General features: G+C 46.0%; 1 protein-coding gene across 7 annotated transcripts in view; it reads left to right on the forward strand.

Annotated features, from left to right (window-relative positions):
- The window catches only part of MGA (MAX dimerization protein MGA), a 242,418-nt gene that overhangs the window by 142,489 nt on the left and 73,952 nt on the right, over positions 1-25,977 (forward strand). For all 7 annotated transcript variants that reach the window (XM_073586415.1, XM_073586424.1, XM_073586433.1 and 4 more), the window contains exons 9-13: positions 12,112-12,469; positions 12,616-12,728; positions 14,468-14,602; positions 16,495-16,555; positions 16,656-17,131. In XM_073586415.1, coding sequence (XP_073442516.1) covers positions 12,112-12,469; positions 12,616-12,728; positions 14,468-14,602; positions 16,495-16,555; positions 16,656-17,131 — 1,143 coding nt within the window. The remainder of the gene's footprint in view (positions 1-12,111; positions 12,470-12,615; positions 12,729-14,467; positions 14,603-16,494; positions 16,556-16,655; positions 17,132-25,977) is intronic.

A 25,977-nucleotide genomic window follows, 5' to 3' on the forward strand; every position in this document is an offset into this window, starting at 1 on the left:
ATTAATTTATGGTAGTGATCACTCTTGTCAGGGTCTCCTCCGCCTTGTCCATAAATATCACTATATCGTCAGCGTATAGGCCTATGGTATCCGTCCGACCTGCTATTTCTATACCAACAATATTAGGGGAAGATCTTATACGAATTGCCAGTGCCTCAATAGCAAGAGCAAAAAGGGCCGGGGAAAGGGGACACCCCTGACGAGTTCCCCTATACAGTGAGAATGATTCAGATATGGAGTTATTTACGATGACCCGGGCTTTGGGCTTCATGTATAAAACATTAACCCATTCTTGGAATCTATCGCCAAATCCATACCTCTGCAAACATGCACGGAGAAAAGGCCATTCAAGCGAGTCAAAGGCCTTAGCTGCATTGAGCGATGCCAGTGCCCATTCATTATCTGGTACCAGAGAGCTATATTGAACCACTGTCTGGACTTGTCTGATATTTATGGAGGTGCTCTTCCCCGGCATAAAACCCGTCTGATCGGGGTGTACAAGATTTAATATAACTGAATTTACTCTTTTGGCCAAAATTTTTGTAAAAATTTTATAATCTACATTTACTAGTCATATAGGCCTGTAAGATCCACAATCTAAAGGGTCCTTCCCCTCTTTTTTAAGAACTATTATATTGGCCTCATAAAAGGACTCCGGCATGCATCCCCCCTCCCAGATCCCACGAAACACTGTCAACAAAAGGGGTGCCAGTATATCCTGATATTTCCTATAAAACTCCACAGGAAATCCATCCGGCCTGGGGGCCTTCCCGGAGGCCATGTCTTTTATGGCGTCCTCTACCTCCTCTAGAGTAAACTCGGCATCCATAAAGGCCCACCGGGAAGGACTTAGCGTGTGAAACTCTATATCTGACAAATAATTTAGACACTCTGGGCCGTCCACATCAGTCTTAGAATTGCACAATGAACCATAATAGTCAGAAAAGCACTCTAATATCTCCTCAGTTGAGGAAACCAAAGTACCACCTGAATCACGAATCTGTAGAATTGTGTTGGTTGCATTATGCTGCCGCACTAAGTAGGCCAGAAATTTACTTGCTGATTCCCCATTTCAAAATAAGACTGCCGGGCAAAAAATAATTTACGTTTCTTCTTGGTATCAGTGTATTGAGCATATAACCTTTGAGCGGCCAGCCATTCTACCCTATTACTGTTAGTTTGATCCGATATATAGGCTGCCTCCGAGTCTTTCAGACGTCGCTCCATCTCGCCATCCTCCTCCGATGTCACCCGCTTAATGTGAGAAATCGTAGAGGATAGAGAACCCCGTAAATAGGCTTTAAGAGCATCCCAAAATACATTAATATTTCGGGGTTCGGGATGGGATGAGACGAAGCAATGTAACTGATCTATCAATCTATCAGGGGATGTTATCAACTTCAGCCAAAAAGGGTTCAGCCTCCATGCCATCCTATTAGTCAATGGTCCAAATTTAAGCTTGAGAATAACTGGACTATGATCCGAAATCCCCCTGCCTCCATGTTTAATATCATCCACCCACACCGCCAGACTGCTGGACCCAAAAATGTAGTCTATGCGAGACAGCGTTTAGTGGAGGAATGGCAAGTGTACTCCCTCGTCTCTGGATGGCACACTCTCCATAGATCCAGCCACCCACTACCCGCCATGAATTGTGACAGTTGGGATGTGCCCTGGGTGGAGACCCTACCCTGTACTCCATCACCCAGTCTCAATTTATCAAGATGGCTATTCATGACCAAATTAAAATCTCCCATACAGACGACATGTCCGTCCGGGTAATTTAAAGCAAAGCTCAGGGCCTTTTCAGTAATTGACATATTGGCCGGAGGGGGATTATAAATACAAAGAATAACATATTTCTGAGAGTTAATCAGCACATGCACGAACACAAATCGTCCCTCGGGGTCCTTCCGGGCCTCCCACCGAACATCCTTATGAATTAACAGTGAAACTCCCCTTGAGTAGCTGGTGTGAAAAGCATGTATAAACCATGGCACCCACGGTTTCTGTACCCACCGAACCGTATCTCTAGTCAGGTGCGTCTCTACCAGGGCCACAATGTGAGGACGGTAATGTCTAACTTGTGAGAACACCTTAATTTTTTTTTTGAGGGGTTTTTATGCCTCTCACATTCCAGGTCATACAAATCAGCTCAGAACCCATTCCTCCCTATCTGAACATGGTGCATAGAGGTGCCCAATCCAGGTGCAGAGACCCCACACAGATAACAGAATTTGGCTTCGGCTGCGGCCTACATCTAAACAACTATAAAAATTAAAACTTTTGAAAAAGAAAAAGCAAAACCGGAACCTAGTAACAGAGGCGTACAGTCTTACGCCCCTATCAAAAAATAAACAAGGGGATACCATCACTGAATACAGCGTCCGGTATAGCTGGTATCTGGGAACTCGCCGAGAGAGCTCCAATTAGGCCGTTAATTGAGAGGATCTAAAGTGACAGCCGCCACATTAGGATTCTTTCGCAGAGGATCCCCTGTGGGACCGCATCCACTCAGTCGCCTCCGTCGGATCTGTAAAAAATACGGAGGAACCTTCATGAACAACTCGAAGTCGAGCTGGATACATCATCGAGTATACAATGTTCCTGTCCCTGAGTCGTTTCTTGACCTCGGTGAATTGTGCCCGCTGTTTCTGCAATTCTATGGAGAAATCCGGAAAGATGGAAACGACAGCATTGTCGAACTTTTCAGTTGTGCAAGACGTAGAATGGTATCTCTGTCCTTACAATTGAGCAAGCGTGCCAGGAAAGGTCGAGGTGGGGATTCCGGAGGCAGTGGTCTTGTAGGGACCCTGTAAGCTCTTTCAACAGCGAACATTGAGGAGAATTCATCCCCCAGAGAGGTCTTAAGCCAATCCTCCAAAAACTGCTCAGGATGCTGACCTTCCGAGCGCTCAGGCAGACCAACGATACGGATATTATTCCGGCGCATTCTGTTTTCCAGGTCATCCGCCTTCTGCTTCCAAGCATTCATGGAGCCCGCCACCTTTGTTAACTTAGCCTCCATGGGTGTAATGGTATCCTCTACCCTAGACACCCTTGTCTCCACCTCCGTAATGCGTCCCTTCATGGCCTGCATGTCCTGACGAAGTCTCCCCACCTCCGTATAAACATCCTCAATTTTCTCCGTCAGGGATGTCCCGGTCAAGGAGATAGCCTCCATCAGTTGCTCAGATGCTTAAGGGTCAGTTCCTCCTGTTCCATCTCCTCCTCACACGCAGAAGGGCGATTTTTGCACTGAGCCTGAGAGAAAGTGCTCCTATTATGTCGTGCACTTTCAGCGGGGTCCGGTCTAGCAAACTCCTTCAATTTCTCCGCTGCCGCTCCTGCCCCTTTTAGTCGGCTCATGGTTATCTGCAGCACGGTCAAATGGAGCAACTAAAATGTGTGGTCTAGGTGTCACCCACCAGAGATGGAGATTGCAGCAGGGCTGGAAACAGTTAATTATATGTCGGGCTGCAGCAGGATGCCTCGGATATTATGAGGATGGCTACTGGGTACAGTGCAGATCTTTATGGCCAGAGGAGTGAGAGGGGGGGCCCCACAAAAGCAGCTGCAGTGGGGGAGGGTGCACTAGGCTTCCTCTTGTGATGGCGTTAGCCGGCGCAGTGAGCAGGTTATATGAAAGGAAGATCGCGCAGGGCCCGCTTTTTCAGGGCACTCACTGCGCGTCACCTCCGGTTATCTGACAGCTTCTTCACTGCTCGGCGGTGGTGCAGCAATATGATCCGGCGCTGCAGCTCTCTGTGGTTGAGCCGCGCGCCCAAGATGGCCGCCGCCTCGTGGGGAAACCGGCCGCCCGCTCCTGTCTCCTCCGCCACCCGCTCTCACAAGCCGCCTCCTGACCTGCCGTGAGGTACCCAGGGGGGTCCCAGTATCCAAGAGGGTCCAGCTAGGTGTCGGTAAGCCACAAGAAGGGGTCCCAGGTTCAGGATCTGCCAGGATAATGGAGGAGCGCTCTTTACCAGAGTCCTCTCCCTCTCATGGCATAGCCACGCCCCCCCCGACCTTGCGGTTTGTGATGAAGACTGCTCCCCAACCAAGGAGACTGGCGTCGGTGGTGATAACCTGCCACCGGAGAGGAAGGAAGGACTTCCCGGGCAGGACTGATGCTGATGGCGTCCACCAGGTCAGGGACTGTTAGGCGTCGGATTCCTGCAGCGACACAACAGGAATCCAGAGCCTCACATGCTGCTCTGCAGCAAGCCATTCCTGAGGCTAAGCCCCTCTGCCTCTCCACTGAGCATGCTCACGAGACGATCTCCCATTGGAGGTCGGGAGTCACATGCTCAGGTCCTTCTCCAGATCTGATTGGTCCATCTCAGAGATCTGGAAGGTCCAGGCAGCGCACGGCTATAAAAGGCCCGCATGGCCGCTCGGCCATGCGCTAGTATAGACTTTACTTGCTAGATGTGTGAATGGTGATGGATGTATGATTCTGGTGACTGACTTATTGTGATTCCCCTCCCTGTGAGTCTAACAGGCTCGGCATTTATGTTTGTTACAGCGCCTCTGTGAGCTAACAGAGTCCGCTCAGCGCACATCGGGTGGCGTTTAACCCGTGCGCGTTATACCGCCATATAGCGCATCTGCCATTATTCAGCAGCAGTGTTAACACCTTCTGCACGGTGGACCCCGAGCGGCGAACGCACTTTATTATTTATTTAGTGCGTTCCGCTGTTCCTAACAAGGACTGCCTTACCTTGAGAGACCAGAAGTACGGGCCGGTCCAGGAAGACGGTCCTCTTGTCCCAAGCTGACGAAGGCCAGCTGAAGAAGTGTATGAAAATTTTTCAAAAGGCACGGCTTCCATGGCGGGAATCATCTTTCCCAGAACTTTAATTCAGGGCCGTGGGGGAGAGAAGCTGGTCTCTTTTAGAGTGCGGATCCCCTAGTAGAGAGAGAGAAACTTCTCCTTTGGAAGAAAGACACTGGCTTGGGCCGTGTCGAACCTCATGCCAAGAAAGACCAGGTGCTGTGCTGGGGTCAGGGAGGACTTCTCCCTGTTGACTATCCAGCCGAGATGTACCAGAGTGTCCAAGATGATATGAAGACTCTGGTCCCAGTCTCTATGGGACGGCCCCTTGATCAGAAGATCGTCCAAGTAAGGAATTATGAGGAACCCCTTGGAGCAAAGGGTGGCCATGACCTTCTTGAATACTCTGGGGGCAGAGGCCAGGCAGAAGGGAAGAACTGTGAACTCATAGTGGCCCTGGATCGCAATCCGTAGGAATCTGATGCTGAACACAAACAGGAATGTGAAGATAAGCATCCTGAATGTCTATTCTCTCGGTTCCATGGAGGCGATTACCGAATGTAGGGACTCCATCTTGAAATGACGGATCTGAACGTGACGGTTCAAGAGCGGACGGAGCGATCCTTTATTCTTCGGGACTATGAAAAGATTGGAGTATAACCCTGAAAACCATTCATTCCGGGGAACTGTTACGATTACTCCTGTGCGTAGTAGGGGAATGAAGAATTCCTGGGGCCTGAGACGGGAATCTTGGCGGGCAAGACAAACGTCTTCCTGAAGGGGAAGAAAAATCTATTTTGTAACCGGATGTCACTATCTCTCTGACCCAGGCATCATCGACCTCCGACAACCATGCTTCCCGGAAGAGAAGTCGGCCTCCCACCCTGGAGAGATTCCCGGGTGGTAGTGGTGACCTGTCACGCCGAGGAGAACCTGTTAGTGCTGGACCGTGATGGCTTGGAAGAGCACCCCTTTGGTCTCCAGTGAGGAGCTGGTTTGAAAGATTACTTGTTCCTTTCCCCTTGGGCGGAAAAGTGTTCCTGCTGGGAGGAAGTCCCTGAAGAAGAGAAGGGCCAAAAGGAAGGAAATTGAAGCAATGTTTTCCTATTAAAGGGAAATTTAGGCTTGGACTGGGGAAGCGAGGTGCTTTTCCCTCCGGTAGCATTGAAAATTATTTGATCCAGTTAGACCCAGAAAGTAGAGTTTTGGAAGGCAAGGCTAGTGAGGGACTTTTTTAATGGTGGATCTGTATTCCCTCTTTCAACCAGAAAATGTGGCATATAGCAACAATGTTGCTGGTAGCTTTGGTGGAACAACCAGCCGCCTCCTGCGGTCCGAAGATATTTGTCGGCGTGGGCAATCTGGTCTACCAAATCTGCCATCTCATCCGGAGGAGCTGCCGCTAGGATACCCTGACAAAGCATTCTTGCCCAGGCAGACATGGACTTTGCCACCCAGGTGGAGGCAAAAATTTGACAGAGGGAGGCGCCAGCTGCTTCAAAGGCTGACTTAGCCAAGGATTGAATATGTCTATCTGTAGAATCCTTAAGAGATGCAGCATCCAGTAGAGACAAGACTTTCTTAGAAGACAGGCTAACGGGATAAAGGATGTCTACCTACTTCCTTCCTGGGAAGCGCTTTTCAGGGTGTTCCCAGTGTTTAGAATCATAGAATCATAGAATCGTAGAGTTGGAAGGGACCTCCTGGGCCATCTGGTCCAACCCCCTGCTCAAAGCAGGATTCGCTAAATCATCCCAGTCAGATGTCTGTCCAGCCTCTGTTTGAAGACTTCCATTGAAGGAGAACTCACCACTTCACGTGGCAGCCTGTTCCACTCATTGATCACTCTAACTGTCAAAAAGTTTTTTCTATTATCCAATCTGTGTCTCCTCCCATTCAGTTTCATCCCATTGCTTCTAGTCTTTCCTTGTGCAAATGAGAATAAAGTTGATCCTTCTACAATGTGACAGCCCTTTAGATATTTGTAGACCGCTATTAAGTCTCCTCTCAGTCTTCTCTTTTGCAAACTAAACATTCCCAAATCCTGCAACCTTTCCTCATAAGACAGGGTTTGCAGACCGGTCACCATTCTGGTCGCTCTTTTCTGAACTTGCTCCAGTTTGTTGATGTCTTTTTTAAAATGTGGTGCCCAAAACTGGACACAATATTCCAGATGAGGTCTGACCAAAGAGGAGTAGAGGGAAATAATGACTTCACGTGATCTAGACTGTATGCTTCTGTTAATACATCCTAGAATTGCATTTGCCTTTTTTGCTGCTGCATCACACTGTTGACTCATATTCAGTCTGTGATCTATTAGTATACCCAAGTGTTTTTCACATGTGCTGTCACTTAGCCCTATTCCTCCCATTCTATATATGCTTTTTCATTTTTATTGCCCAGATGTAGTACTTTGCATTTCTCCCTGTTAAAAACCATTCTGTTAGTTGCTGCCCACTTCTCCAGTTTATTTAAATCTTTTTGAATCCTCTCTCTCTTCTCTAGTATTAGCTATCCCTCCTAGCTTTGTGTCATCAGCAAATTTAATCAGTTTACCCTCAATTCCTTCATCTAAATCGTTGATAAAGATGTTGAACAATACAGGGCCCAAGACAGAGCCCTGTGGTACCCCACTTGAGACATTCTTCCAACTGGATGTGCAGCCATTTACGACCACTCTTTGGGTCCGATCACTAAGCCAGTTATGAATCCACCTAACAGTTGCCTTGTCCATTCCATACTTAGTCATTTTTTCAATAAGGATTGTATGAGAGACTTTGTCAAATGCTTTGCTGAAGTCAAGATATACTATATCTACAGCATTTCCTTGATCCACCCAATCAGTGATACCGTCATAGAAGGAAATTAAGTTAGTCTGACATGACTTATTAGTTACAAACCCATGCTGACTCTGTTTAATCACTTCATTCTTATCCAGGTATTGACATACATGTTGTTTAATAATTTGTTCAAAGATCTTTCCTGGTATAGAAGTCAGACTCACCGGCCTATAGTTGCCTGGGTCCACCTTCTTCCCCTTTTTGAAGATAGGAACAACATTTGCTCTTCTCCAGTCTTCTGGGACTTCTCCTGTTCTCCAAGAATTTTCAAAGATTATGGAGAGGGGTTCAAAAATTTCTTCTGCTATCTCCTTCAGTACTCTGGGGTGTAATTCATCTGGACCTGGAGACTTGAATTCATTTAGGTTAGCTAAGTGTTTCCTCACTATCTTTCTGTTTATAGATATCCTGGATTCTTCTATTCCCTTAATAGGACAGTCAATAACAGTTGATGTTACATTTCCTTTCTGAGAGAAAACAGATGCAAAATAGGAATTTAAAAGTTCAGCCTTCTCAACATCCTGTCTTACCATTTCATCATTTTCATCCTGTAAAAATCCTATAGCATCTTTGACTTTTCTTTTACTTTTGACATATCCCCAAAATCCTTTATTATTGCTTTTGACATCTCTTGCAAGCCTCAATTCATTTTCAGCTTTAGCTAATCTCATTTGTGCTCTGCAGGTTCTGCAGACAGCATTATATTCTTCTTTAGATATGCCTCCCTCTCTCCATTTTATAAACATTTTTTTCTTCCTTTTTAGCATGTGCTTAAGTTCTGTGTTCATCCATCCTGGTTTCCTTAAATGCTTCCTATTCTTCCCTCTTTTTGGAATTGTTAACAATTGTGCTTTGAGAATTTCATTTTTCAAGATTTCCCATCCTTCCTGGACATTTTTGTCTTTAAGGATATCCAGCCATTGGATCCCTCCAATTCTTTTTCTGAATCCCTTAAAATCTGCCTTTCTGAAATCTAACCTTGACGTCTGAGTCTTCACAGGTCTTCCGCCTCTAGTTATCCAAAATTCTAAAATAGCATGGTCGCTACCTCCTAGGGTCCCAGCCACTTTTACCTCCTCAACCATTTCCTCCCTGTTTATAAGGATTAGATCCAAGGTAGCAGTTCCCCTTGTTTTCTCCCTTACGTTTTGGAAGATAAAGTTGTCAGCAAGAGAGGATAAGAATTTCCTTGACCTGTTCGTTTTGCCTGAGAGAGATTCCCAACAAATGTCTGGATAGTTGAAATCTCCCATGACAACTATGTCATATTTTTTGGAGAACTTGGCAATTTGATGCATAAAGAGTTCATCCATATCTTCAGCTTGCACAGGCGGCCTGTAGTAAATGCCTACAATGGTGTCCTTTCCATTGTTCTGTCCTTGTATTCTTACCCAAACAGTTTCCACAGAACTCCCAGTCTCTGAAGCTTCAATCTCTGTGCAGATATACGCGTTTCTAACATACAATGCGACACCCCCTCCTCGTTTATCAAGTCTGTTTCTTGCAAATAAGTTGTATCCTTCTAGTCTTGTATTCCAATCATGTGTATTGTCCCACCAAGTTTCAGTGATTCCAATGACATCATATTTCTTTTCCTGTGTTAGTAGTTCCAATTCTCCTTGTTTGTTGCCCATGCTTTGTGCATTAGTATAGAAACATTTTAGTTTGTGATTGGTTTCTCTTTCTCCAATATTTTTATTATTTAGATTCTTTCGTTTTTGTTCTTCCTTTCCACTTCTAATAGCAGAGTTCTCAATAGCATTTGTCAGGTGTATGGTTTTTTCTGGTCTTTTGCTTCCCTTCCCATGTTGTTCTAGTTTAAAGCTCTCCTTACAAGTGTAGCAAGGCGACTTCCAAATACATGCTTTCCAGTCTTCGTAAGGTGCACCCCATCTCTAGCAAGTAGTCCATCGTATAAGTAGTTCACTCCGTGATCCAGAAATCCAAATCGTTGCTGACGGCACCATCAACGTAGCCAGTTGTTCACCTGCAGAATCTTATTCCACCTCCTTGTTCCATGGCCATCCACTGGGAGGATGGAAGAGAAGACCACCTGCGCTCCCAGTTCTTTCACTTTCTTGCCTAAGTCTTCAAAGTCTCTGCAGATGGTTTCCAGGTCGTTTCTTGCTGTGTCATTTGTCCCCACATGTAGTAGCAGGAATGGGTAGTCATCTGTAGGTCTGAAGAGTCCTGATATCCTGTCAGACACATCTTTAATTTTTGCACCTGGAAGACAGCACATTTCTCTTGAAGTTATATCCGGTCTGCAGATAGCGGCCTCTGTTCCTGCAGACCGGATATAATGTATCTTGACTTTATGTTTAGACATAATCGCTTCAAATTCCCTGTGATTGAGAAAATTCCGGGAAAGACGTTTTACCCATTTGAAGGAAGACGAGTTCTCATAAGCAGGTGCCTCGTCCTCCTTTAGGTTCAGAGATAGGGTAATTGCCGAAGTTAGGGGGCTCCTGTAGGACAGATATAGTGGAAGGACTGCAGGACAGGCAAAAAAGGGAAAGCTGGCCTGAAGACCACTTTCTTTGGCAGCGGGCACAGATGTAATGATTCACAGTGGGCTTAGAGGGGCAAAAAGAAGCCTCTCTAAGGTTGGGCATAAGTCGAGCCGTGGAAATACTGATGTGAAGGAGACAAGATAAATAGAGCAGAGCCTACCCAGTGCCAGTGATGACCAGCAAAAAAAACTGCGGATGGCTGTGTCCCCCTGTGTGCAGTGTGTCCGCACGTCTGCAGAGCGCATGATATGGTGATATAAAGAAGCTGATGTAGCCTCGGCTGTGTCACCGCACGTCCGTGCACTGTAGTCAGCAGGCCGGTAAAAGAGAAAGTAAGAATCCTATTGCTAACATGCCGGGGCCGTGAACAGCCAGGAAGATTTGTTGGCCGGAGAAAACGAAGGTCCTCCTCAGATTTGCTGACACTCCGGGGGGCGTGAGCAGCCAGGAAGGAGAAGCTCCGTGATAGGTGTGGAAAAATGCGCCAAAAGAGCGTGCTGAGGGGGGCGTGGCCAGACTGAAAGAGGAGGAAGAGACCTCCTATTGGATAGAGTGCACGGGAAGAGGTGCTGCCAGCAAACGGAGGGGGTGTGCCCGCTAGCACTGAGACCAGCCATGGGAGAAATGGCTGCAGTTGTGACGGCTTGTCCCTTCAACTAACGCCACCCTGTCCCTTTGAGATGAAGGGACAGTGTTCCCTGGGATGACGCCTGCAGCTGCGGAGTGAAAGTAAGGAGACCTACCTCTGCGGTGAGTCCCGGTCCCTCTGCAGCAATGAGGATAACTTCAGGAGCCCTCTGGTGTGTGAGGATCGCTGTAATAAAGGATCCTCTTTCCCACACCGTCTCCCTGATAAGGGGGAAGGCCACCGCTGGTGACCACGGTCTTCCTCCCAGCCTTATCTGAGTAGAGGGGTGAGGTGGGGAAAAGGCAAGGACGGGTCACCAGGAATCACACTGAAGCACCCCTAAAGGGGATTGGGTCCTGCCTTGCGGGCCCGAGAGTGGGCTCACACTGCTCTCTCGGTTTCATAAGTATGGGAAAACAGGGTGAGAAATTAAATCCTGTTACCCTGAGAACAAAGGAACCTGGAAGACAAAAGGAAAAGATTAATAACACACAGGGAACCTGAAAAGGAAAATGGGGATCTGGGAACAGATCCCGGTCTGCCTCCTACAGACACTAAGCTTAAACTGAGTAGCCTAGTGCCTGACACATGGTGTATACTGCAGAGGAGGAGCTATTTTCCTTTTTTTGCCTAGCGTCAGCCTCCTAGCGACAGCAGCATATTCCCATGGTTACCTGTGTTCCCCAATGAAGCTATAAAGAAGAACTATTTAGTTGCTGTGATACCTTTTATGCTGCTTTTGGTTTTCAATCGATTAGGGTTTTACGAAAGAAATAAAACTGTGCATCTTTGAACCAACGCACCTTGCCTGTGTGAACGCTACCTAATGCCTACCTGTGAGCCTGAATCCCTGCAGTATATAATATGTATGACATGACAACCAATTTGCACCCCACGATCATGTACGTGACACATTAGCAAAAGGGAAATTTGTCACCGTTCTCAACACAGTTTATATTTAATGTACTTTATTATGTAACCTATTTTACATGGGTTTATTGACCTTATTTTTTATTATCCTTGACGTGGGTAAATGGGTCTTGGATCTGGTTAAAACTCGTTTACTTTTTTGCTTTATAATAATAGTCTTTATATAGCGCCAACGTATTCCGCAGCGCTTTACAATTCAGCAGTTCATATACAACTTAATTATACTTTATACACCTTAATTAAATTAATAGGATAAAAACAGTATCTACTAGTCATTCACTCACCAAACTTATCTACCTTGCTGGCAGTGTTTTATCACACTTGTTTTGCTTTTATTCTGCTTTTTAATTTATTTTTTTTATGGGTTGCAGCTTCTTTTCAACTTTTCTAAACTATCTATATGTTCTTTGTTTTCATCCCAAGGCTTCCCTGAAAAAGAAACCTATCCTGACCTTCAACAAAAAACCAAAATCCTCATGCAAGAATGAATTTTGCCGATTAGGTTGCATTTGTTCCAGTATAAGTCTTACAAGACGTCCGACCACTCACTGCAGCCATGAGGCTTGTATGTTTAGTTATGAATGCCTGAAGAGCAAATCGTACGCTGGAAAAGATGGACTCAAGGCTAAAGAAAGCAGGACATTGCAGGAAAAGGCTGAGATTGATTTATCTCCTATTCCTGGACATGGTTACCAGCCTGAACATGGAGTTGAGGAATTGTCTATAGATGGCCTATGTAACAGACCCATGAAAGCCAGGAAGAGGAAGTCTATTGAAGGCGGTAAGTAATGACAAATGTGCTCCCGATTTGCATGGGCATAGACCTGAGCCGCCCGAGCAATCAAATAGTTTTCATCAAAATTCTGGGGTAAAACTGCTCGGAATGTCACAAAATTGTGACTCTTCTTTATTTTTATTTTTTTTCAGATGACAGGAGATCAGATATGCGGGCACCAATTCGTTTTCCTATTTGGAATCGATCTGATGTTGCAGATGATCCAGAGCCTTTATGTATTCCTAAACAGGGTGAAATTGTTAAGGTGAGAATTTTGCACCAAAGGCACATAGAAAAGAACAAGTCTACTGAAAGAGGCAAACCCGTCTGTCCAAGCATAGTGGTAAGACCCCGCTTGGATCTACTTATGCCATGTCATACCGCATAAAAACACATGGTCCTTTTAAAATAATGTAACCATTTTCATAATGTACACCAATTAAAAATTCCCTGCTGTTCCCTCAACTCCTGAGACTACAGTGCCGGCAAAAAAAATCTTTACAAGTTCAATGAAACCACAAAATCTTAATATTCAAGTGGATTCAAGTATTTTATTGTGGATATTTTATTACAATTAGTATTTTGTCGTGTCACCCTTACATTTTATCACCATCTGCAGTCGTTTAGGCATGGATTCAGCAAGGCTGGCTAAGTATGTGGAGACCATGTTTACCCACAGTGTCTTCAGCACCTCCTTTAGATTGTTGATGTTGCTGGGTCGTGTCTCTTGAACCTTGTTTTTCATTAAATTCCAGGCATTTTCTATGGGGTTAAGGTCAGGGGAATTACCTGGCCACTCTAAAATGTTAATGTTATGGTCACTGAGAAACTTTCTCACGGCCTTGGCTTTGTGGACAGGGGCTCTATCATGCATAAAGTAATCACACTGATGTATGACCCAAAAAGTAAGCTTGTGTTCTTCCAAAACAGTAATATAATTGCTTGCTTTCATAATTACGTTCTTGGGAAGGAAGTACAAACCTGCCCTGCCCATGCTTCCACTGAATGCACCCCACACCATCACACTGTCTGGGTGTTTAACAGTCTTAACTGTATATTTTGGGTCATACTGAGACACGGTACTCGGACGACGCACAACCTTTGAGCCTCCCCTGACCAGCCTGAAGGTGCTCTCATCACTAAACATCACTTTCTTCCACTCTTCAGATGTCCAATCTTGATATTTCTTACAAAAGGCAAGCCTTTTCTTCATTGCTGCTGTGAGCAGGGGCTTCATTGCGGCACGGCAACTTGGTAGACCCAGGTCCTTCTGTAGGCAGTGACGAATTGTCCTAGTTGCGATGTTCTGGAGGAGCATAGGGTACTTGTTTTTTAGTTCAACAGCAGGTATAGAAGGATGTGACATCACTTCACGCTTAAGAAGCTTATCAGTCCTTGGTGAAGTCTTCTTAGGTGCGCCAGAGCCTGACTTCCTCTGCGGTACCATCCCAGGAGGCAATGATGCAGCCGACCGCTTCAGTTGATAAATTGCTTCTCTTGACGCTCCCAGATCTCTAGCTACAGCAATCACCGAATCCCCCTTCTCGAGCAGAGTCAAGGCACGGGATTTCTCTTCCATTTTAAGCTTCTTTCGACCCATTGTGGGAGATAATAAAAAACTGAGGGAGATAATAAAAGACTGCCTAATAGCAAAACTGGCTGAGCTGCACATAACAACCAATCAGAGTGCAGCTTTCGCTTTACCAGAGAAGTGAAAACTGAGCGTTGATTGGTTGATATTTGCAACAAAGCCAGCTTTAATATTAGACAGTTTTTTATTATCTCCCCCATTGTGTACACTTTTAAAAAGTGAAATTATGATGTGGATTTTATATGTAAAGTTTTTTTTTTGCTGCGCAAGTGTAAAGATTTTTTTTGCCGGCACTGTACTTTTTACTCTCCTTGGCACCCTCAACACTAAATATACAGTAGAAAAATTGACTGATGATTACATGGACGTGTGGCTTTCAAGATATTTTGTTAATTACAACTTTTTATTTCCAGACAAAGGAAGATACAGTATATTTATACTTTAATAATATGATGACATGTGCTCGAGTCAGGGGCTATCAACGAAAAGCGCCAGAGGAAAAGAAAGCCAAAGGCCGAGGCATATGTGACCTATCCACCCGTCACCAGGTAATCTTGTGTTTGGTTTCTTTTTGTTGTTGTTTTTAATTATCTTGGAGGTGGAAAAATATTTGGGATTTAAAAAAAAAAGTTTAAAAGGGGTTGTCTCACACTAAATATGTAGGAGGTCAATAATCATATTTTTTTTACAAATGTCTGTTGTTAATCTTGATCAATGGTTGAATAAACATATCTTGATAAAAAAGGGGGTTGTCTCAACACAGAGATGCTAGCTTGTAAAGTTATGTTGTAATTTATAAGTCCACCTGGGTTTTATTTTTTCTTTGGAGGGGTGTGTACTTGATACACTGCAAGAGGTTGACCAATTGTAAGCAGGCGGCGTTATACAGGGGAGACAAGAACACGCCCCAACAGTAGCTTAGAACAGACTTTCTCCTGTGTGAGACATGCACTGATAGACACTTTTCTCACTTTAGAGGTTTGCATGGTTACAAAGTTTTGGTAGTAAATCAGAGACGTGCGATTATATGAACCTAGTGCATATTAAAAGATAACAAACACACTGTGACAAAATTGTCATAACCTTTACTAACCATTAAACGAAAAGTCAATCATGGAAAAGGTCCAGTGCAAACAAGCATGAGAACATATAAAGAAAAAAGGCACAATAGCCGAAACGCGTGTGGGGGCTGTGGCACCGCAGGTCTGAGGTAAATCATCGTCATTTTTTTTCCATCTTTTGGCTCCCTCCTTTCTTATAACACTGACTTTTGGTCTTACCTTATGTGTTCTCATGACTTACTTGATTCCGTGTGTATGTGTATATATATATATATATATATATATATGTTATGACTATGAACCTGCAGCTTTCATCTCAAGCCGTCATTGTTTGGGTAGAGGATATAGCAGAACTGTGAGGAGAGTTGCACAGGTGTTTGTACTGAGATAAATTTCAGCTGGGCTGTTCTGCCTCTTCTGAGATGAAAGCTCATAAGGATTTATAATCACGCTGATCTCTGCTCTAATCCTGGCATGTGTACTCACACACAGCTCTGTAGTGAGAACAATGAGATGATCAGACTGTCTGTCATTACATGTCTCAGGAGAAAGACCTTTCTAAGTTATTGTGAAGAATGGACAATGAATGGTCCTTGTCATTCTGGGAATGAAGTGCACTCCTCTCAAAGAGAAAATCTTGGTACCGCCCTCTTTGGAATTAACATAAAATGTAACCTACACTTTACAAGTTAATATCTCCGCAATGGAGATGAAAAATTCAAAAACTACATTTTACTCAGCTCTGTGGCCACTATTTCATAACATGGCCGGATTTCAAACTGGTGAAAGACCCTCTATAAAAATTAAAAAGTGTTTGTAAAAACAAGCAACCTTACAATTTGTGAAAAATACTGTGCCTTCTCAAGAACAAAGCGATTTCTAATTTTATAGCTCTCTGTTGGTTGGCAAGGTCAGTGGCCACCGCTGCAGCGTATCAGAGGTGGCCTGTCTCCAAGGCAAGTAGTATAAAGATTACAAACTCTGTGGTATAGAAATTTCAAGTGCTACTCTTGAGACGAACAGCTTCAGTGCTTCTCCGACGCTGCTAACAGAGGCAATGTTACCTCTGTCAGCAGCAGCAGCAGAGAGGGTGAACAGCTCAGGCTAGCAGAACAATCCTGTCACTAGTTTGAATTATCAATCAGGAGAGGCACTGTTCTCTATCAGAGGAGGGTGGCGTAGCTAAAGATTTAAGTGCACCTTCCCACCTGCTTGTTTTAATCTATCTCTACCCTCTCCTCTTTGATGTATACATTTGACTCATATTTGAGCCTTGTATATTAGATCCAAGCATACTATTCAGAGCAATAAATACCATTGTTGACATTGCCAGTGATTTCTGGTATTACAGCCGTTCACTATTTTATTTTGATTTTCAGGGACATGACCATAAAACTATCAGGGCCATAAAGCAAGAAGAGGACGACGATGGCGTGTATGGTAAAGTTATAGAACTATATTCTAGGGCACAGTGGTTTTGTATGCTTTTGTTGTTGTCTTTTTCATCCAGTTATATATATTTGTTTTTTTGCTTATACAGAAATTGCAAATAAAACATGCAAAGCAGTTGCCGACAATGGTCCAACCAAACTCATTGAAATCATCTCAGATTACCATCCTCCTCTTCCCGGTGGCAAAGTTGTACACATTACTTCTCAACACGTGACCAGCAAAGAGCCACAGTCCATCACTTTTGGAAGCTCTAATATTGAGCTGTCCCAAAAACATAGAAGTGAAGAGAAGTCTACCTTTACTTCTCAAGATAAGATTGCAGTGTCTTCTAAAAAGCAGTCAAATCCTGACCCTCCAAAGCCGATGACTGCAAAACGGACAGTTGAAAATGTGAAACCTCCCGACGAAGAACCTGAACATGCTTATGCTGAACATGCTTATGCTGATACAGAAGAAACGTTTCCTGGAAGGAAGGGCCTGCCATTTTACAGCAAGATTATTCCAGCTGGAAAACTTATGGCCCGACTGAAGACTTCTGACATCGATAAAACAAAGTTGGTTGAGGTATTTCCACCATTCCCTACCATGTGTGTTAGTGGCCTTCCATCCTCTTACCTTGCATTTTTTTAATGACCTGCTGTCTATTTTTATTTTTATTTTATTTATTTTTTTTTTTATTTCTTTTTCTTGGACGCTTTATTGAAGTACACAGGAACCATGGCTGACACTAAGATTTAATAATAATTTTTACTTCTATAGCGCCATCATATTCCACATCACTTTACATTACAGAGGGGACTTGTGCAGACAATAGTCAGAATAACCCATAAATCAACAGGAGTGAGGGCCCTGCTCGCAAGAGCTTACATTCTGTGAGAATTACAACGAAGAAAAAAGTTGTCTCCTCACCAGCTGGCTACACTGACTACTGGCAACCATTTAGCTTATTGTCACTTAGGGGGCAGACGTGGAACTGGAGCGTCAGACCAGTTTCTGACAACTGTGTACTTTATTTTTTCTAATTTTCATTTGTCTCCTCAGATAGGGTAACAGAGGGGCATTTTCCTGACCTAAAAGACAGAGCACGGTTCTGCCGGTCGTTGGTCTGCATCCTCTCGACTGGACCGCAGAACATTCATTCACCTGGTTCGGCGAAGTGCCTTCATTCCTTCCCAATGTGGTTTCTTCATTCCACCTGAACAAAGAGATCATTCTTCCTTCCCTCAACTTTCCTCCTTCTAATCCTTGTTATCTTTACACTGTTTGGATCTGGACAGAGTAGTGCGTCACTACCTGAAGGTGAACGCTTCCCTGTTCATCATTCCAGAAGGATACCGCTAAGGTCTTTCTGCTTCCAAGGCAACCATTTCCTTCTGGAACCGTTCTGCCATCCAGAAAGCTTATAAAGTCAAGAACAAAGCATTCCTGCTAGGGATCAAGGCTCATTCCACTCGGGCAGTGGGAGCATCTTGGGATCTTCGCCATCAGGCATCGACATTGCAGCTTCGTAAAGCTGCTATTTGGTCCCCCATTCACACATTCTCAAAATTCTATGGTGTTCACAATTTTGCCTCAGCAGATGTGAGTCTGGGCAAAAGTGTGCTCGGATTACTAGTTGAAGGATTTGCCTTCAAAATTCATACCTATTTCCTGCTGTAATGATTATTTTGGGTTGTCCTATGGTTCCTTTATCAACCAGTGAAGTGTCTGAAAAAAGAGCATTTTTGGACATATCATAAAATCGATTTCTCGTAGCCTTCATTTGGAGACACAGCACCCTTCCTTTTGTTCATGTTGCCTCTTTGGGAGTGTGTATTTAATAAAACCTCTGCTTCTCCGAAAGCTTTCTTTGTCGCTTCATTGGGGGACATAGGTAACCATGGGTGTATGCTGCTCTCACTAGCAAGATGAATCTATGCAAAAAAAGAGTTGGCTCCTCCTCAGCAGTATATACCCACCGACTGACACAAAGCTTGCCAGTTTAAGCTTAGTGTCAGTAGGATGCAGACCAGGATCTGATTTCAGATCCATCTTTTCATTTTTAGGTCACCCTGTTTTTTATTAATGTTTTGTTTTTTTTCTTTCATGTCCTTCTTCTACAGGGTAACAAGGTGTAATTTCTCATCCTGTTTTCCCGCACTCTTGCAACCGTGAGAACAGTGTGGTGTCACCCACATCGTCCACTTTCAGCCTGCGGATCTGTTTCCTGAAATGGTCATCACCACATCCCCTGCGACTCTGCGTGAGTGTACTATGGAAGATTATTGCCGCCATGGAAGCCGTACCCTTTGCCCAGTTCCATACCGATCCCCTTCAACTAGCCCTCCTGTCGGCTTGTGACAAGAGGACCACTAGTAGCAGTTTAGAATTAAATAAAACGTAACCTTTAATCAATTACTCTAAAATCTCCCATAAAAACAGGAATATAAAGTGCACCCGTGCAAAACGGCACAACAAATAGTGCAAATGTACATATGAAGCGGTAAACCATATACTGTCCTTTATACACAATTTGTCAAAAACTTATTGATGTTTATGGATCCGTATGCGTATCCCACCAATGTTCACATTTACTTCAGGCTCGTGGTCCATAGGCTATACCATTCATATACATCAAATTTCTATTAGCATCCCCTTCTATTTAATGTTAATGGATCCCCATAATAGCCTGATACACCCTTATATATCACATTAACAAGATGGTTAGTACTTCTCTCAATATTTCATTTAAAGAACATAGTAGATGTATGTCCAGAAATTGCATATGCAGTATATAGATTATGCTCCTCCATGGGTGGACAATAGAGACCATTTATTCCCCTCTTGAGGTTCTCCACAAAATGCTCAGATCATCTCTATGTAGCAGATTAACTGCAGATCGCGATTCCGCTTGCGGCCTTTGCGGGCACGTCAGCTGTTCAAAACAGCTGACATGTCCCGGCTTTGAGGTGGGCTCACTGCCGGAGTCTACATCAAAGCGGGGGATACTGCCATTGTCCGATGGCAGTAAGGGGTTAAATACCGTATACAGAGATATGACTGTATTACCGCTTCTTATGTACAATTGCACTGTTTGTTGTGGAGTTTTGCTCGGGTGCACTTTATATTCCTGTTTTTATGTGGGATTTTAGAGTAATTGATTAAAGGTTACGTTTTATTTAATCCCAAACTGCTACTAGTGAGCTTCCCTCTTTTGGGTTTCAGTACAGTCCCTGCTTTTCTACATTGGGACAAGAGGACCTCTTCCCTGGACTGTCACATTCTGCTATCTCTTTGGGTGAGATAATCTCTGACATGGTGGACCCTCTCCGCCTTGGTTCTACACGGAAATCGTTCCTTCCTCCGCTGGCAAGTTGTCACCACCGACGTCAGTCTCCTCGGATGGGGAGCGTTTTTTCTCAATCACACAGCCCAGGGTTGATGGAACTCTCAGGTGGCCACTTTATCCTTCAATTTGCTGGAAATCAGAGCAATTTACCTCTCCCTTAGCCACTGGCAGAATCACTTTGCGGGTGATCCAGTTCGTGTTCTGTTAGACAACGCCACAGCCTTGGCGTATATAAATCACCAAGGCAGGACACCAGCAAGTCTGTCATGGTGGAGGTTGCAAGGATTCCGTTTTGGGCAGAATTGCACGTACCAGCAATATCAGCTGTTCACATTCCAGGAGTGGACAACTGAGCTGCCGACTTCCTTAGTCATCAGGGTCTCTCCTCAGGCAAGTGGTCTCAACACCACCATCTTTGACCAGATCTGTCAGAGATGAGGCACCCCGGACGTCGATCTGATGGCATCTCGGATGAATCACAAGGTGCCTCGTTTCTTAGCCAGGTCTCACAACCTACTAGCCATCGGTTTTGAAGCTCTGGTCATTCCGTGGTCCCAATTTCAGCTACCCTATCTTTTTCCTCTCCTGCTAATTCAGAGAGTTGTAACAAAGATCATGCAAAGCGGGGGGGGGGGGGGGGGGGGTTCCGTTAATCCTAGTAGGTCTGGTACACGGAGTTCGTAAACCTGCTCGCGTACGTCCCCTGGATGTTTCCACACTGTCCAGACCTACTCTCACAGAGCTCCCTCTTCCACCAGACTTCTCAGCCTCTGAATTTAATGGCATGGCTGATGCTGCTGTTCTGAGGGAGGCTGATTTCTCTCCCCAGGTCAAACAAACCATGATAAATGCAAGAAAACCTGCATCCCCACGCATTTACCATAGATATTGGAATGCTTTCTTTCATTGAAGGAGGACAATAATTCCGTTCTTATGTCTTTTTCCCTTTCCATACCGGTCTTTCTACAGTCAGGCCTTGATTCCGGTCTCACCCTCAGTACTCTTAAGGGTCCGGTCTCTGTGTTTTCCGTTCTTTTCCGTGAAATCTGGCTTCTCTTCCCTAGGTCAAGACCTTCATTCAGGGTGTCGCTCATTTGCCACCTCCATATTGTCCTCTGGTAGAGCTGTGGGATCTTAATCTCATGCTAGGCGTTCTTCAGCAACCTTCTTTCAAACTCATTCAGGACACTACATTTTCCCTCCTTTCATAGAAGGTTGCCTTTTTGGTAGCCATCATATCCATCAGCAGAGTCTCTTAGCTGGAGCACTATCTTGCCTCTCCACTCACTCTTCATCAGTTTAAGGTGGTCCTCAGACCTGTCCTTCCTCCCTGCCTAAGGTGGTCTCTTCCTTCCACATTAATGAAGAGATCGTTCTACCTTCTCTCTGTCCTTCTCCTGTTCATCCCCTGGAGAAGTCTCTCCACAAGCTGGATCTGGTCAGAGCCCTTCATTTCTATCTCTCAAGAACCGCTTCTTTTTGACACTCTTGACACCTTGTCTGTTGTTCCTGAGAGTCGTCGTAAGGAGCTCCGATCTTTCAAATCTATCATCGCTTGCTGGAGTCGCTCAGCGATTCTGGAGGCATATTACATCAAGAACAGACATCTCCCTCTGGGTGTAAGGCTGAGTTCACACGTGGCGTTTTTTTCGCGTTTCCGCGGCTGTTTTAACCGCGCGATTTTGCCGCGAAAACGCAAAAAATAAGCATCCCATGCATTCCTATGGGATTCCGCAATGCTGTGCTAATGCTGCGGTTTTTACCGCGGTGGAATCGCTTCGCGGTAAAAACCGCAGCATGCTCATTAATTTGCGGAATCGCGGCGATCCCGCACCCATAGGAATGCATTGTTCTGCTTACTTCCCGCATGTGGCTGTGCACACCATGCGGATGGTACCCACGGTCCGGAGGAGAGGAGACTGTCCTCCGGGCTTTGGGTACCATATCCCTGTAAAAAATAGAATTTAAAATAAAAAATATTGTTATTCTCACCTTCCGGCGTCCCACGCAGTCTTCCCGCCTCTCTCCACGCTCCCGGTCCCAGTAATCCTTTGCGAAAATGCCCGCGATGACGTCCGTTCTCACGGGATCGCAAAGTCTCGCGGTCATTCGCACGACGTCATCGCGAATGACCGCGAGACATCGCGATCCCGCGAGAACGGACGTCATCGCGGGCATTTTCGCAAAGAATTACTGGGAACGGATGCGCGGGACGTCGGAAGGTAAGAATAACACTATTTTTTATTTTATTTTTTTACATTCTATCTTTTACTACTGATGCCGCATAGGCGGCCTCAGTAGTAAAAAGTTGGTCACACTCGTCAAACACAGTGTTTGATGAGTGTGACCAACCTGTCAATCAGTTCTCCAAGCTATGCTCCAGATCGCTTGGAAAACGCTAGCATGCTAGTTTTTCCGCGTGAAAATCGCGGGAATTTAAAATGCGATTTTCCCGCGGAATGGAATTCCGGAATTCTCGCGGTAATTTCCGCGAGAGTTCCGGTACGTGTGCACTTAGCCTAAGGGCTCACTTCACCCGGGCGGCGGGGGCTTCCTGGGCCGTTCACCATAAAGCCTCTGCATGTCTGATTTGCAAGGCCTCAACCTGGTCATCTTTGCACACTTTCGCAAGATTCTACTGAATTCATACCCACGGCTCGTCCGATGATGGCCTGGGAAGAAAGGTACTGCAGGTGACAGTTGCCCACCACCCGAATTAACCTTTCATGCTTATTCTGTTCCCCACTCTTGGGACTGCCTCAGGCTGTCCAATGGTTACCTGTGTCCACCAATGACTCAGTAAAGAAAGAAGGATTTCTCCTTTGCCTCATTGGGGGACACAGGACCATTTGTGTATGTTGCTGCTGTCATTAGGAGGCTGACACTAAGTGAATTCAAAAAAGTTAGCTCCTCCTCTGCAGTATACACCTACAACTGGCTCCAGCCCGAACCAGTTCATGCTTAGTGTCTGTAGGAGGCACATGGGTCTGGTCTTCAGACCATAATTTTTTATTTTATTTTTTATTCCGTTTTTTACTTTTTACCTTTTTACTATTTTCTACGAGAAATATAGGGGTGACGGATCCTTTCAAAGGCCCGATCTCCCCAAACCAACAACAGACGGGAATGTGGGGTGTCGCCTCCACGTATCCCCTCCTGAACTGTGCAAGTCAGTCTTGAGCTATTGGAGGAGCGACGGTTCCCTTCAGGGCGCCGATCTCTCTGCACCAGTAACAGATGGGAACATCGAGTGTCGCCTCCATGTACCCCCTTCTGAAGCCAGGCTACAGACGGACAACAGCCCTGTCCAATCCTACGGGAGTTAACCACTGGGATGTACAGAGGCACCGATGGCGTCCGCGCAGCCCCCACTGCATTACCATTGATTTAACTGGTGGTGGAAGGAGGCGGACAGGTCCTCTCCACCTCCCTGACAAAGGGTTGGTGGATTGAGGGTCCCTGCACCGTCCATACCGCAGTCCTGACCTGCAGTGAGATCGAGGGCTCTGCGTTTTTTTTTTTCATCAGTGGCACTTCTACTCTGGAGGGGAGTATTGGGGTCCGGGGGTGCTCCTGCAGCGTGTCGCAGCTCTTTGGTGCTTTCCCAGCCGGCACTGGTAAGTTAGTACCCAACTTCAGCCTGTGCTAGGCCACAAGCCGGTATCTCCGCCCTCCCGCTTGACACTTCTCGCTCAATGCGAGAGCGCCTTCTTTGAATCCCGGCAGCCATCTTTACTGAGGAAAGAGAGGCATAGATCTGCGCCATCATCAGGCTCATCCACCGCAACCTGTCTGGCACTCGATTCCTGACCGCAACCCCGTCTTAATCCTGCGGTTCCCTGACATAAGGCTGCGACACCAGGAGGACCGCTCTCAGGGCCACAGGACCTTGGGTAAGTGCTGTACCGCCATATACCCACTAGCCCTTTTAGGCAGAGCTGACATAGGGCAGTTGCTCTGCAGAGCTGCGCTGCCTTAGAGCTGCGCTGCCTTAGAGCTGCGCTGTTTTATACCACTAGCCTTCCCTGCAGTATATATTTGGACATTAGCCATTTCTGTCCCATACTGGGCAAGAGTACAGCATGTCTTTCCCTAAAGCAATCAAGAGGGCTAATAAACCACATAAAGTTTTGTTCATCTCATGTACCTCCTGTCAGGCTGCGTTGCCGCGGGGACAGAATACTCCACTCTGTGAAACCTGTGACCCCGAACGCACTCAGGAGCCTTCCGCCGCAACCGATCCCAGTGTACCTCGCCGCCCTGAGTGGGCTTCGTCACTGTCCATGGTTTTCTTGGCCAAAGCAATTGAGTCCCTTCAAGATCCCTACAGGGGCATTAGTATGCCTGTCTTAGAGGGTTCCCCTACATCACGGGGACCGTCGGCCTGCAGGGGTTGTTCTCAGTCAAAGGAGACACAGGCATCTAGAAAACTGACCCATATCACGTCTCCTGGGCCGCTTTGCGCCTCTGCATCCGTGAGCTCCGTTTCTCACTCTCCCTCACCAGGGGTTGGTAGCGAACATAACTCTTGAGTAAGAATCTGACGGGCCCTTCGACCTTGACTCGCCGGATTACCAGGCAACGGTGGATAGTCTCATAGACGCCGTGAACCAGACTTTGAAGGTTGACGAGAAATCTGCTTCTACCCCGGATCACGCGGTGTCCTTAAAGAGGACCAAACGTCCTCATAGTGTGTTTGCCAATCACCCCGAGTTTCAGGACATAGTTCAGCAGCATAGAGAGCAGCCGGACAAATGCTTCACAGGTCAGAAGCCTTACGGCACTCTCTCACTCCTTGGCCGTGACAGCCATGGTATCCTGGGCAGATCCTCTGAATAGGACCATACAGAGTAGTGATCTTCCCCCGGAGGCAGCGGATTTGGCCAATAAGAACTCTTTGGCCGGGGACTACTTGATAAACGCATCCCTGACGCGGCTAACTGCGTTACGCTTGTGGAATCAAGTGCAGTATCTATCAGACGGGCGCTATGACTCAGAGCATGGCAAGCGGACTCTGCATCCAAGAGGTCCCTAACCTCTCTGCCTTACCAGAGCGGTCGTTCAGAGAGAGGCTAAATCAGCTTATCTCTGATGCCACAGGTGGGAAGAGTAAGTTCCTCCCCCAGCTGAAAGTTAGGCGACCTTTTCACCTCCAGTTGCAGACACGTTTCCGTTCCTTTGCAGCAATCCCGGTTGGTCTTCCACGGCCAACTCGTCTGATTCGAGACGCTCCGCTCAGGGGGACAAGGGTCCTCAGGTCTCGTACAAAACCAACCAGTCATGGAAGACCCTTCCGCCGCAGTCCAGATCTAAGGGATCCAGGTCTCAGAGATTCTCGGACAAATAACTTGTGGCATTGTCCGTTCGACACCAGCAGAGTAGGCCTACTCCTGTTTTGCCGTGTCTGGCTCTCTGTCGTTCACAATGAATGGGTCAGTGACCTGGTGTCCTCCGGATACAAAATAGAGTTTGCTTCTCGCCTCCCGGCTCGGTTCTTCCCTTCTCGTCCCCCCAAAGCGGAGGTGTGGACTCGGTCCTTTTACCAAGCCATCGAGTCACTCCGCCAAGTTGAATTTATTACTCCCGTTCCAGAAAAAGAGGGGTTCTACTCAAACCTGTTTGTGGTTCCAAAGAAGGATGAAACAGTGAGGCCCATCCTGGACCTAAAGTTCCTAAATACATTTTATTAAGGTCCGGCACTACAGGTTGGAGTCCCTCCGTCTCATCATATCCTCGATGGAGAAGGGGGAGTTCTTGGCTTCCATCGACATCTGGGATGCTTACCTTCATATCCCAATTTTCCCCCCTCACCAGAGGTTCCTGCGCTTCGCCGTTCGTGACGAACATTTTCAGTTCACAGCCTTGCCCTTGCCCCCAGGGTGTTCACAAAGGTCATGGCGTCCGTCATGTCCATTCTGCACTCTCGGGGCATGGTAGTTTTGCCTTACCTAGATGACCTTCTGATCAAAGGGCCGTCCTTACACGCCTGCGTGGAGTGCGTCCGCATTACGTTGGATGCATTTTCTCACCTGGGCTGGCTAATAAACTTGGAACAAGTCTTCTCCAGTTCCGGCTCAGCAGA

The sequence above is a fragment of the Dendrobates tinctorius genome, unplaced genomic scaffold (assembly GCF_039654945.1).
Source record: "Dendrobates tinctorius isolate UK_male_01 unplaced genomic scaffold, ASM3965494v1 ptg000010l, whole genome shotgun sequence".
NCBI classification, from domain to species: Eukaryota; Metazoa; Chordata; class Amphibia; order Anura; family Dendrobatidae; genus Dendrobates; species Dendrobates tinctorius.